Source organism: Nanorana parkeri, unplaced genomic scaffold (assembly GCF_000935625.1).
Source record: "Nanorana parkeri isolate BGI_ZX_2015 unplaced genomic scaffold, ASM93562v1 scaffold94, whole genome shotgun sequence".
NCBI lineage: Eukaryota > Metazoa > Chordata > Amphibia > Anura > Dicroglossidae > Nanorana > Nanorana parkeri.
Genome location: NW_017306362.1, coordinates 564,392 through 579,179, shown reverse-complemented (window position 1 = coordinate 579,179; position 14,788 = coordinate 564,392). Strand labels below are relative to the sequence as shown.

The 14,788-nt window shown below is 42.2% G+C and overlaps 1 protein-coding gene across 3 annotated transcripts in view; it reads left to right on the top strand.

The window, feature by feature from the left end:
* Positions 1–14,423, top strand: part of KAZN (kazrin, periplakin interacting protein) — a 383,508-nt gene extending 369,085 nt beyond the window's left edge. For all 3 annotated transcript variants that reach the window (XM_018552658.1, XM_018552659.1, XM_018552661.1), the window contains 3 exons: positions 7,584–7,773; positions 9,141–9,271; positions 13,895–14,423. In XM_018552658.1, coding sequence (XP_018408160.1) covers positions 7,584–7,773; positions 9,141–9,271; positions 13,895–14,062 — 489 coding nt within the window. In that variant the 3' untranslated portion in view covers positions 14,063–14,423. The remainder of the gene's footprint in view (positions 1–7,583; positions 7,774–9,140; positions 9,272–13,894) is intronic.
* Positions 14,424–14,788: the final 365 nt, after the last annotated feature.

Here is a 14,788-nt window from a genome sequence, read left to right as displayed (position 1 = left end):
AAGTTAGGAGGCACCTGTCATTTTTAAGGAGCATATAGGATTTGTGTGTGTGTGTGTGTGTGTGTGTGTGTGTGTGTGTGTGTGTGTGTCACGTGTCTGCATATGTTGCCCTACATGCAACAAATGTGGCACAGATGCTTATGCAGATGTTTGTATGTTTGTGCATATTTATGACCTCAAAAACGTGCCTCTTGCTTGCCGCATTTGGGACGCATTAAGAACATATGGCACCACAAGCGTGACCCACATTTTTAGCACATTCTGTGAATGTGGGCAGCAACTGTAAGGTGCAACTCTTAGGTGCTGTCCAGTCTATAGTGACCCTTTTTTTTTTTTTTTCAGCAAGGCCTCCCTATTAAAATATTGGGCTTTTGTTTCATAACATATTACTCTCGGGTTTTCATTTCCTTTAGGGTTATATTGTTTTATGTTTTACTATAGGCTGGCCTTTATGTGGACCTCTGTTATCTCCTGTGAGGCTTCCCTCACAGAGATAACAGTGGGAAAAACAGTTGGCTTTTTGTTCTTTTTTGTGGGGGTTTTCTGGTGGGGGGTTGCCATTTCTGTTTTATGTTGACAGGGCCTTTTTTTAAGTTTGGGGTGCTTGAAGAGGGGCATTTACTTGTTTACTTGGTTTTTGGAGCTACCTTTTGTTCTCAGCACAGCGCTGCATTATCTAAATAAAAAAAAATGAACTGCAGGAACCTGAATCACCTCACATTATATCGCTCACATTTAGCTCACCCCCTTATATCCATAGAAAAAACAAAAGTTAGGCGTACACACATGAAGCCTATTATCCGTAATAAAAACTGTCTTGCTGCTGGCCAATTTTATACTACTCCACCTTTTGCAGTATCGTAATGCTTATACAAGGGGATGTCAAAAGCTATCCGCACTCCGGTTATATTAAAACGTCTGTTGGCCGCACTGTCTTACCGCTTTCCATTCAAGGCTACTGTCTCCCCAGTCACTGCTGTGCAGGTGTGATCGTGTTACATCAGTTCATTAGTAAGGCCTGGTTCACACCTTTCCGTTTTGTAGCGCGTTCAACGCTCTATGAACGCTCTACAAAACGTACAAACTTGAAAATCCCATTGTTTTCTATGGGTATGGTTCACACCTTTCCGTATTTCAGCCCGTCTGAACTCGCTACAAAACGGCCTACGCCCAAAGAAGTACATGTACTTCTTTGGGGCGTTTTGGTCTCGCGTTTCCATTGGGATACAGCCAAGTAGCCCTTGGAAACGCGCGTTGTGTCGCACGTTTTTTTAACGCGAATCGCGGTAAAAACGCGCGACAAACGCGCATATTCAATACGCCTAGGTGTGAACCCAGCCTTACTGCAGTGCGAAGAATAATGGATGCCCCACTTGTGATTTGCACGAAAGAACAGTGTGCAGCGATTTGTTTTTTGTGGTCTGAGGGTGTGCCTGGTGCTGTTATTTATCGAAGACTTTGTATGCAGTATGGAGAAAGTGTTTTATCGCGAAGAAGTGTGTATGACTGAATAGAGAAGTTCAAGGAAGGTGAAAGTTTCTTAAAGAGAATCATTACTGGTGTAGAGACATGGATTATTACGAGCCTGGGAGTAAACGGCAGAGTATGGAATGAAAACATCCTCAATCACCGACCAAGAAACAGTTCAAAAGTCAACAATCAGCTGGAAAATGAATTCTTGCAGTTTTCTGGGATTCTCCAGTGGCAGTACTGGAACATCAAGAAATGGGTTCAACAATCAACAGTGCTTGTTACAGTGAGATGTCATTGAAGAGCTGAAGCCTAAACTTTGGATTGAACGCAGAGGACTGCTATCCAAGGCGTTGTGATCGTGCATGACAATGCATGTGCACACACCTCTGCCCACACTATCGGCACTTTGTTTTGAGTTGTTAAAGCATCCTCCCTATAGTCCTGATCTTGCTCCATCAGACTTTCACCTGGTCGGTCCCCTGAAAGCTGCCCTACGAAGACGTAGATTCACCTCTGATGAGAAAGTGAAGACAGCGGTGCATTCGTGGCTCACAACTCAGCCCAAAACATTTTTTAATGAGGAAATGTGAAAGCTTGTTGACAAAGTGTATTGAAAGCAAGGAGGTTATGTTGAAAAATTATGTATTTGTCTTTTCTGAAAGTTGATTAAAATAAATTCTGCAGTCAGAGTGCAGATCATTTTTGCCTCGCCCTCGTAGTAAAACCCCAGCCTGTGCTCGTTGACTCTGGGGAATTGGGGACTAGCCTTTCTCATTAAAATTGTCTTGCTGCTGACCAATGTTACGCAACTCATCTGCGCTTTCTAATGTAGTCAAACACCTGCATGCACTCTTTGGCTCTAGTACAGTTTGGCATATTGTCCCTGATTATGTTGTATCCTCTGTAGTATTTAAAGGTTATCTAGTTTAAGGGATTTGTGTGTTTTCAATGTTGCCCTTGAAACGGCATGAAGAGACACTCTTCTTGCTGTACAATATTGTATTTATTTAATTCATTGGTACATGTCCCTTATTACAGTGCCCTGCTTCCCATACCTTATTTGACAATACGTTCCCTATTTGTCCCAAATATGGCCAACAGTTAACAAGATTCACCCAATAGACTACAATGCGATTTGCTTCTAAGTTCAGGTACTCTGAATTCTCAACAAGATTTGCCAAGTCCATGACCAATCAAACCCAGGTCAATTCAGCCATCACTAGCAGGGACTCCTCTCCCCATCAGCAGTTTGTAACTTACTGGTGATGTGCAAATTGAAGCCTTCAGTGTGTGGGTACAGATAATCTGACATTATATAACACATGATATGCTATTTGGTCAAAGAATCTTGGGCACATGACCACCACATCTACAGTATATAGGCTTGTTGGATATCCTATTCTAAAACCATGGGCATTAATATAAATCCCCAATCTCCTAGGAAGGCTTTCCACAAGATTTTGGGGTGTGTTGGATATTGTGCCCATTTAGCCAAAAGGGTATTTGTGAGATCAGGTTGTTGGACAGGGAGACCTGGCTCACAACCTGTGTTATTTATCCAAAATGTGTTCAGTAGGATTGAGGTCAGGGCTCTGCCCAGGCCACCCAAGATGCTTCACACCAAACTCCTCAAACCATGTGTTTATGGAGCAATGTTTGTGCACAAGGGCACATTCATGCTGGAACACAAAATGGCTTTACCCAAACTGTTATTACTGCCTACAATGTTCTTGTTGCAGCATTAACTTTACATTTCACTTGAAACACCTTAGCTTAAAGATTTGGAATGTATCCACATACTTTTGACCATATAGGTTGGTGTGATGGCTAAGTGTCCACAAACTTTTTGATATATACAGCAAATCTATTTTTTTTTGTATCCTGAGCAAAGTTCCCCTTTAATACCAAACCCAATCCTCATCTTTCAGAGCCTGGCTGTTTAGGAGCGCATGTCTAGACCTGTCACTGTTTCTGGGAGCCTCAGGAATAAGAAAACCCACAAATGACACATATAATTCACCTAAATGTTCAGGATAAAGGGCAAATCAGAGACTTACAGCCCCAGTGGGGGCAATTATATAGACCTCTGGTGCACCAGGAATTCCTGATTTTAAATAGGCTGTAAATACTATGTCAAGATAAATGAGACCGTGTAAATACCATGTCTAAATAAGATCCCCATAGAAGGCATCTTGATAAATATCCCCGCGGGATGGAGGCATTGCTCCCTTTTTAAACACTTTGCCGGAATGAAAAGACCCCCAGTGGTGTGTTCTCATTTGCACTTTGGAAGCAGTACATTGGATTATGAAGTACAGGTAGGGAGGCCTGAAAAATGTATTCAAATATAGTTAGATGGACCCTGTAAATTCTCTAAACAGATTAAACTGGCACTTCCCTGCAATAGAACTGATCGTATACTACCCTCTCTAGCAGCCCGTGTCTCCTATTTTCCCTTTGTTTCCCCCTCCTTCAGTTTTTTCATAATTTGACACTTCCAGGAGTGTTGGATGCCCGTGTCTCCTGCCCCCATGCTATGGTCCCTTCCTCCGACTCTCACTTCAGGACACAGCAGTGACATTGGGGTTGTATGAAGAAACCACAGTGCATGGCATGAGACACAGCCATCTCGCAGTCCCTAAAGTGTTGAATGCCAAAGAGCATATTTTTTTCACATGGGCCTGCAGAGAGGTGAGTATACTTCTTCTGTTGCAGAGGAGTGCCAGTTTGGTTGGTTCAGAGACCTGACAAGGTCTCTTTAAAGATACTTTTGTCGCTTTGGACAAAGTAACAGATATTCTTGACCCCCACCCCAATTCACTTATACTTAACTCTTGTGTGCTTCCTCATTCCTCCGTTGCCCCTTTAGAGCCAAAAGTCCAAGCCCTGTGTAAACTGCTTGTGGGATGGTATCTGAGCTTATACAGGTATGATGATGACATAATCATCCTCATGTGTGTGTTCACACCTGAGCCCTCATCCTCAGAGGAGGCCACAAGCTCCAAGCATGGAGTATTTCCTCAGGGCTCTCACAGAGCAGCAAGAAAGCGCCACAAATATTATATGGGTATAAGTGGTTCAGCTGGGATTTTCGGGGCAACCTTTATTGACTGTTATTTTAGATTGTGACAGTTTCAGATCGAAAAACAACATTTTTAACAACATTAAATCGCAACATGGTCATTTGGTCAATTCTTGGAATGTTTGGATATTTTGATACGATCTTGCATTAGGAGCACATGAGGAAAAAAACTACCAAATTTGATTGATCTCAGATTGTCAGGAGGGCATTACTTGCAGATTTCATCTCACTGTTTTACTCAGATATTGCTAAGAAATGGGGGTGCAGAAGGGGATTGCAGACATCACATGATGAGCACATCTGTGAAACCGTGAGCTGTCTTGTACACCGTGAGCTGTCTTGCCTGTCCAAAAAAAAGTCACCACCTGAATTTAGCTAAGCAATAGGTCAGAGCCTACCTTGGATAATAGGCCTAGGTTCAGCAACACTGATGGGAATTTATCAAAACTGGAGCAGACAAAATCTGGAACGGTTGCCTATGGCAACCATTCATCTTCTCTCTGCAGTCTGTTGAGTTAAGCTGTGAAAATGAAAGGTGGATGCTGATTGGTTGCTACGCACAGCTGCTCCAGTTTTTATAAATTCCCCTCATTATGTCCCCAAAAAATGAGGTCAGCGTCCAACCTGAATATACTGAATGACCAGGTTTCAGCAATGGATTTGGTCTTCCCCGTGGGTACAGGCATATTCCAAGATCACAATGCCAGGATTTATCAAATTGTGAAAGAATGGTTCAGGGAGCATGAGACATCATTGTCACACATGTATTGGCCACCACAGAGTCCGGACCTTAACCCCATTGAGAATCTTTGCGATGTGCTGGAGAAGACTTTATGTAATGATGCATAATACAAGATGAATGCAACTCTGGGCGTAAATAAATGTTGTGACATTGCATAAGCTTATGGAAACAATCCCACTGCGAATGCGTGCCAGAATAAAAACGAAAGACTGTCCAATAAAATATTCGGGTGTGACTTTTTTTTTTTGGGGGGGGGGGGGCAGGCAGTATAGGTTTGACATTCCTAATGCTGCAGTTTAATGGTGGGATAGAGAGGAAGCACCATCACATAATATGGATGGCTTTACATGTTTCGTTTACTTTACATATTTGAGTGAGCATTGTGAATTATGTTCTTGTATTTTACACAAGGTCTGGTTTAAGACTTTCTTTTTCAACTATAATTGCCCATATTTGACTGTGTGTCAAGTTCTGCCAAGTTTAAAGGGACTTAAATGGACAAAATATTGTTCCTTGGCTTTGAAGGAGCTGAACAAAGGAGCCATAAAACCTCTCAGTTGGCAGCTGTGATCATAGGAGGCCTCTGGGAACTTTATGCAGTGTGTGAGCAACAGCTGAAAGTAAACGGGGAATTCCCCAAATTCCTGGAAAGCCAAATGCACCGTGTCGAGTCCTCATACTGGTGCTATGTAAATTCACTTTCCACGGGTAATATTTACTGCTTCAGTGCAAGCAAACGATGAAATGTTTAAAGCCTGTTCTCACATCCATAACACTTTCAGGTCATAAACATGTGACCCAGAACACTTCAAACTGGCAGATGGGGAATATTTTGGAAACCTAAGGCTGGAACTCTCTAGACTGTTATTTTTGATACTATTCATTCTTCTTCAAATGGATTCAGGCAACAGTCTGCCATTTTGAAAATGGAAAATTTTTTTTATTAGTTACAACATTCGACAAGCATTTAAGAAATTATATTTAAAGGTAGAGTATTATTATTGGTATTTGTATAGCGCCGACAATTTTACGCAGCCCTTTACACACAGTGCACATTCACATCAGTCCCTGCCATCAGGGACCTTAGATTGTAAGCTCCCTATCTCACATGCATACATACAAGGGCCGGTTTAGAGAGGAGCCAATTAACTTACCAGCATGTCTGGTGGCAAGAACAGGGAGAGCATGCAAACTCTTTGCAGATAGTGACCTGGCAAGGATTCGAACCAGGAACCCCCAGTGCTACAAGGCAGAAGCGCTAACCACTATGCCACTGTGTTAGCTAATGGTTAAAACCCCTGTGAGGTGGTTGGGTTTTTTTACGGCCCAGTGGGGAGAGTTCTCTTCACTTCCCATTCCTAATATACAACAGGGAGTGGGGGAATCCACTGTTAGTTGCCATACTTCTCCTGACAATGCCATCTTTCTCTCCAGAAGGATGGTAACAGCTGTGTTCAGGCATCATTCATGGTCAGCATCTACTTTCTGGACTGAGATGCTGGCTCAGAGATGACAGTTAAAGGAGAACTATGGGGCTAAGGCTTTTCCCCATAGTTCTCAGGGTTACGGGAGGACACAAACTAGCATCCTAGTTCTATCTAGAGGCAGAGCCAGCTGTACCCGCCCCCTCCCCCGTCCGTTCCACCAGTCAGCGCTGGCGGATCGGGGAGGGGGAATCCAGCCCCTCCCCTGTCACGGCAGAGAGCTGTGACAGGATCGAGAGGTGAGCGAACGCCGGTATGTGTTCGCTCACTTCCCGATCTACTGAGCCGACCTGTGACAGTCTCATTGTCGGCTAGAACTATGAGTTGAGTGAAAAGCACTCACCTCATAGTTTTCCTTTAAGTAAATATCGGTACCAGTGCAGTTGTTGGCTCTGTTCACAAACGTCTGACACAGATCAGGCTCTCCTGCAGCTTCTCAACTTGCTACAAAGTTAGTGTTGGAGAGGAGACCGAGAAAAGGCTTCCTCCTGGCTGCAGCAGACTGATTGGTATCATCCCAGCCTAGGCATAGTCACTAGACAGAAACTCATTCTGAAAAAATATACTATTGTATAGTATAATAAGTCCTGAATGTAAAGTCCTGAAAAGTGTGCTTAAGGCATGGGGACACAATTTGTGTTTTAGTTAATTGGCAGGTCTAATAAAACTTTCTCTCCCATAATGGCAGGAATCCCTTTTGTCTTTTATATCTTAATTTGTTCATTTAATTTTGTTCCCCCTTTTTGTATTGTTTTTAAAGAGACCCGGAGCATGATCATCAACAAGGTTTTCTTTTTTTCAGGCCAAGCAGTCCTTAGCAACCCTAACGAAAGATGTCCCCAAGCGACATTCTCTTGCCATGCCAGGTGAAACGGTCATAAACGGGAACCAGGAATGGGTCATGCACGCAGACCTCCCGCTTACTGCAGCCATCCGACAGAGCCAGCAAACGCTTTACCACGGGCACCCTCAGCATACCGTAGACCGGCAAGGTTGGTTTCCAAGTATTGATCTGTTGTGGTCTTCAGAGGTATCCGTGCTATTAGTCATGACCTAAACTTTCCTGCAAACAGGAGACATTGTTATTAAGAGTGTAAGATGACTTCGACCTAATTAAGTGCACATGTTGACTGTAGTTGCACTGCCAAGTTCCCAGCGGATGAGTCGTAGGAGGGAATCTTTGCTCTCAATTTACTAAAGAAACATGAAAAATAATCTTGCTCCTATAAAAAAAAACAATCTTGATTATTTTAACCTTTATAAAGAAGGATAAGCATTGTTTAAGTATATAAATTCTGCTGATTTATGGTATCCAGCCAACCTTCATCATATTGGCCACATTGTTTGCATATATGCCCCTAAAGCTTCTGGTCAAATTACCCCAAAACTGCAAAGTTTAGCCGTATAATTTTGTTTCTAGTACATATAAGGGACAACTTGGTTGGGTCCCTCAAATATAAAGGATTCCTTTATAAGCCTTTAAAGTATATATGAAACCCTGAGGGTCCATTCACATCACCATGTACACTGCATCACAGGCGTCCACACGTGTTAAGCAGCCCTTTAAAAAAGTAAGGTGTCAATGCAGGAGCTTCATTATGAGACAGGGACAGAGTGTTGTCACCTTACAAAGGAAGTGTCTGAACCGTCAACGTTTATGAAAGGATCACCAGTTACTATATTAAAGAACTCCCAGGAAAATTATTATTAACCTTTGCAGTGAGGCTACCCCCACACTACAAAGGGTTAAGTGCTTGTTTTGGTCTAGGGAAGAAATTAACAGAGACAAAGTTATACTTGAGTGATCCTCGGAGCCAGCTTACTCTTAGAACGGTCCCTGGAGCCTCTCTCCCCCTGTGCTGCAGCAGTCTAAGGTCCCATAAGTCATCACATCCTATACACTGTGTGTAGGACGTGAGGATGCGGAGAGACACACCATCACTCCAGTGGAGGAGGAGGCAGGCAGGAGGGAGAACTGATACAGCTGGCCAGCGTGGAGGATTGTGTGAGTATAGCTTTAATTTCCTCCCTAGACCAAAACAAGCACTTAACCTTTTGTGGCGTGGGGGTAGCCCCACTGCTAGGGTTTTGAATAATTTTCTGCCTTAAAGTCTGAAAATTTAAAATATTGAAATTACATTAATATGTTTAAACTTAAAAAAAAGAGTATTTTATTGATACTTTAATAAAAGAAACCGCATCACAACAGTGTTAATGGTTAAATCCATAACGCTTTCCTGAAATGGATTCTTACAATCTATGTTGCCTTTCAACTGGGTGAGACGGAGCCTGCATACCGATTTAGAATTCCGTATTTGCTGCCTAATACTTTCATTGCTTGCTGCTCTTTCTTCTTTAGGTGTCAGAGTAAGTCCTTGCCATTCTCGGCAACCCTCAATCATATCCGACGCATCCGCCGCGGATGGCGACAGATCGTCGACACCTAGTGATATCAACTCGCCAAGGCACAGAACGCATTCCCTCTGCAATGTAAGACGGTAGTGTAGGTCTCCTTTTTATATTCCTTTATTCTATCCATCCCTGAGCCCTTCCTTGTTTATCTGTTGCTGTCACTGTGTACGCTGCATGCCTTGTCTGAAGGAGAGGATGATGGGTAACGGCTGTGTTCCATCACGCAAAGTCGTCTGTGTGTTGTTTCCTGGTTACAAAGCCGAGGAATTTGAGTTGACATATGGAAGTGAGGAAAATGTATGTGTGTGTGTGAATAAAGCAGCGTGATGATTAATTCCTCGTGCATCTGTGTCAGGGGAATATGCTGCTGCTAGGCAAACAACAGAATCGTCCTGGGCATCAGAAATAAAACTCGGGGTTGTAATAATGTCAAATGAAATATTTATTAAGGAAAATAAAAAATATCAAATTGGTATCTTGGGAATTTGAACATCGGTTTTGATTAGAAGGATAACTGTTGTAACAATGTAATTTAAACGGAATTATACCAAGTTATTTAAAGAGACACCAAGCCCACAAAATGTTTGTAGACTTGTGTCGGGCACAGGAGAATATATGTGGTTTATCTACCTTTTTATAAAGTTTTAAGAAAATCCAGAGGCTGTATGTACCTTGGGCTATTTGCTGATGGACAGGTTCTTAACCAGGGGTACCCATACCTTTTTATAGAGGTATACGAACCAAATGAAGAGGCTATAGGACTGGATTGGAAGACAAGGAGAATGTCACCACTCCAGACTTGTAATGTATCCCCAGCCTTCGGTGTACCAGGTGCAGACCAAACGGAAGACTTCTAGAAGACAAACACATTCTGTTGATGTCAGGTCATCCAACTTTATGGAACTGGAAACCATGGACACTGCAGCTACACCTAGTAACACCCCATTCTAACATATTTCATCCTTGTATGGGCTCAATCCTAGAGAAAGCCCTACATGGGTGAAATGTGTTATTGAAGTGGTCATCAATCCAAGTTTATTGAACTGGAAACCATGAACACTGCAGCCCTACCTAGGAACATGCCATTCTAATAGATTTCATCCTTGTATGGGCTCAATCACAGAGAAAGCACTATCTGGGTGAAATGCATTATTGAGGTGGTCCTAGATAGGGCTGCAGTGTGCATTGTCCGGTTAAGATGGATGGAAGAACTGACGTCATCAGAGTGTGGCTGTTTGTCTCCTACTGGATCTCTAAATGATTTAAGAAAATAGAAAACGGTTTTCTTTTTATTTTTGAACATTAAATCAAAGTGGAAAAATTCACATAATGTGACATCAAGTACCATTGTCTGTAACTCTACCGGCACATTACATGCTTTGATTGCACAAACACAGCATCAAATATCTACCTAACTGTAGCTAGCTTGTAGATTTGTGATTTTCTGTTAAATATGATAAAATCTTTTATGATTTTATTTCAGCTGTTCTGTTCCTAGCCCATAATATACAAGTTAAAATCTAGCTATTTACATGTTTTTAAGTCATACTGGTACCTGTAGGGGCTGGTGATGATGGTTTGGAATGTCTAGTGAAGGAGGTATGTCTGGTGAAGCTATACTTCCTTAATTGTAGACTTGCCTTTCTTAAACAAGCCATATTACTAGAAATTGGACATTGTTGGCCAACGTGTGTGTGTGTGTGTGTGTGTGTGTGTGTGTGTGCGTGCGTGTGTGTGCGCGCGCGCCCAAGTTGGCTTATGAGTATTTGCTCATGTGAGATTAGGCCAGCACTGGGTTGTTTGGTCATCACATAAATACACACTAGCGTGACACATCATTTGAAGAAAACATGGCAATCAAATAATACATATACATACTGTGGTCTATACAAATCTCCAAGCCATAAAGTAGACAAACATTTGCCCCTTTTTTTCCTTTTTTTTTTACCTTGTTATACTAACTTTGGCTATCCCACCACCCTTTGCAAATATTCCAGGCTACCACCCTTTGCAAATATGCCAAGCCTATGCTTGGCTATTCCACCACACATTGCACATATGCCAGCAGCTTTATATAGTGAATGCTGTACACACAGCAGTGACTCATTCAGGTTACACCTGCTGTACATGCAGCATCAGCATAACTTTCACTACATATAGAGCAGGTGCCACATTCATAGTTGGAACATCTGACACGAACAAAACCTTAATTTGATAGTGTTTCAGCAAGTTACCCATATATAAGTTGGGGAAAGCCTGTATATTGGTCCCCTACCACAGACAAATGGAATGCAGGAGGTATCTTTTCTATTTCTTCCAGCCACTGACCATAACTCATGATCACGCTGAACATAGAGACACTTGAACTGCTATTTTCATCTTTTCCAGGTTGTCTTCCCTTCTTTTTTCCTCTTTCTCACTCACTTTCTTTTAATTCCTAGTGCTTGCATAGAAAGGGTAGAGTAGTTCCCAGATTTTTTTTTCTTACAAAACCACTTCTCTGGCAACTTTATGGCTTTTGCCGTGCAGATACACATACATGCTAAGTATTTCTTTCAAATAACCTAATGCAACCCTCTGTGGAGTAATAACGATTATGGTTTTTGTCACTGACAATTGTACACGTAAAACATTTTTAAAAACTAGAACACAGCCACAGGAACCAGGGAATAAAAATCATTCAATGATGTTAAAAGGGTGTCTGACATATTTAGTACTATAGGACCTGTACGTTCATTCAGTAGAGGCGGTAGAGTAGTAGAGGCGGTAGGCACAGGAACAAAACAAACTAATTTAATAGAATCTTCCTAACATGCTTTCACTGTCATTAATCCCTTTGACCTCCGTTTTTGTTTTAATAGTCCCTCAGAACAGGAGTCAAGAAATGCTTTTCTAAAGTTTTCTGGGTAATTGTGGCATGATTTCCTTCAACCAAAAATTGCTCATGCTTCATTGGGCACTGTTGTAATCCTTCGCACAAACATACTCCCCACTGACTAGCTGTACCATTGACGCCATTTACTTAATGTTCTTGTCCACAGCCAGCCACAGATAATCAGTCTTGCCGACACATAGTACTGTTCAAATGCAAAATCAGACTATTTTTAAACACCATTCTCCGTATTGGAAGGCAGGTCTGTTGTGCCTGTGCATTATCCGCTGTGCCCATGTGTCTAAATGTTGCTTGTTGTCGTGTGAAATTGTATCATTTTTGTATTTCCTGTGTTTACGCAGAGCTGACATATTCTGCAGTACATTGAACCATTTGTGTATGTCTCGACCCCAGTGGAGCTTACAATTTATATAACAATAAAACACATAATATTCGGTTTGGGCAGATTCCAGTTAATTTATAGAAAATGTTGGGATTGCAGTAGTGGACCCACGTGGATAAGGGAAGAATATACAAACTCAAAGCATACAGGGACCATGTATAGCTATTTGATCCAGAACATCAGTCCTGCAAGACTTTCACACAGCACTGATCGTCTACTGTGATGTGATGGAAGCAGCACTAGAACATTTCCCACTGAACCCAAATTATATTTATAGCTGAATTTCAGTCAGCCATTAAATAGAAGTAGCAGCGGGGGTAGGCAAACTCTGTCCCTCCAGCTGCGGTGCAATGAAAAAAATCTCATAAGGAATTCCAAGACTCTGACAGCCACGGGCATGTCTCCTGAGGCAGATGCTTGATGGGACTTTGCCTACCCCTGGTCTAGGAGATGAAGAATAAGCCGGAATGCTTCCTTGTTCCCACAGGCTTCCTCCCCATCGTTCAACCATCCCATGAATATGCTCCTCTTTTCAGGTCATGTGGTCTTGGCCTCTCCAATGTTATAATAAACAATGCAGGACCAGCAGTTCTGCAATGTACATGAGGATGTCAAGGTCCCCCCCACTTTGCGGGCAGAGGAGAGCACTGACTGTAGGGAAATGAGCAAAGTGGGAAATATTCCTTCTATACTTAATCTCCTCTAGACTAAGCAAACATTTGACCCTTGCTGGGGTAGGGGCGTAGAAACTTATGCTTATGAGTTCAACTTTAAAGAGAGCATTACTGTAGCAAGTTGGTGTTTACCAAACAAAAGGCACCAGTAGCCTTCAGGAAATACTTTTCTTGAGATGGATTAGCTCTGCAGAGCCCGCCAAACTGCTTATTCAGACACCAACATTATGAAAAGTCGGGATTTACATATTCCTGGCCTCCCGAGTGTCCATGTTCGAGCTTGTCATGGGTCACACAGGCACCGAGAATTATAATATGTAGATGAGGGAAAGGGGGTCCAATTCCCAACTCAGATAGAATTAGTATGTGTATTTCAGGGGGCTGTGGGTAAGTCCCAAGTAAAGTAATTGAGGGAACCTCTTGGCACATGCGTTTCTGAGAGAATTAGTCTATACCAGGGGTAGGCAACCTCGGCACTCCAACTGTTGTGGAACAAGTCCATTGGGGCATTGCAAGTATCTAACAGCCGCAGGCATGACTCCAAGGCAGAGACATGATGGGGTTTGTACTTTCACCACAGCTGGAGTGCCAAGGTTGCCTACTCCTGGTCTATATACATAAAACCCAGCACACATTAAAGAGCCTGCACGAGCCTAAAGGAGCAACCAAATAATAGCATAGTGCATGTTTTGATTGTCCATTAAAAATTACATTTGTTATACTCTTTTTTTTTTTTCCCCTTTTTATTGTAGTCTTTAGAAGATCTTGAAGACCAGAAGAGGAAGAAAAAAAAGGAGAAGATGGGTTTTGGTTCTATTTCGAGGGTCTTTGCACGGGGTAAACAAAGGAAATCCTTAGACCCCGGTTTGTTTGACGGTACCACCCCTGACTATTACATAGAGGAAGATGCGGACTGGTGATCAGCCGTGGATCAGGCATTTTCCCGCGTGTGTACACGTGAAAGGGTGTACAAAACCCGTTTACAGAACCAAGTCAAGTGAGCCTTTTACTCTGTCGGGTCATAGGGAGTTGTTTTTTTTTCCAAACTGATGCATCGCCGATTTTGTAATTGCTGTAAATAATAGAGAATGAGATGTGTGTATAAATGTCCATTGTCCGTTTAGCGATGCCGGTGTATTGTAAAAATTGTCTTTACTGGATTTCATTTTGTAAGGTTTATTTTGTTGGGTTATGTTTTTCTTTTTTGTTTTCTTTTGGTTTCTTCCTTTTTTTTTAAAAACTTGAAAAACTGCTGTGTATTTGTAAATAACAAGAGGAAAACCTGTGCACTTTGTGCTTGTAGTGTCTCGTCCTGAACGCTGTTTTCTTGAGCCCATGGTGTAAACGCATTCTGTACTTTGAGACGTTTTGAGTGACATTATCCTGTTTTACAGGAGTGTGCCAGCTTTTTTTGTACAAAAAGAAATTATATACAGAATCTTTATTCGGAAAGTCCGCCGGACGTTCATGGATGAAGTATAGGAATGTACCGGTTTCTTGGGCATCTCGGCTGCAGCCATTTGCATTGTAATGACCTATGACCCTCCCAAGACCCTATGTGTGCTGAGCCAGTGTTTTTTTTTCAGCCGAGCAGCTAACTAGAGGCCTAAAATACCCCCTTCTGCCTTTTTGTCTTGTCGGCTGTT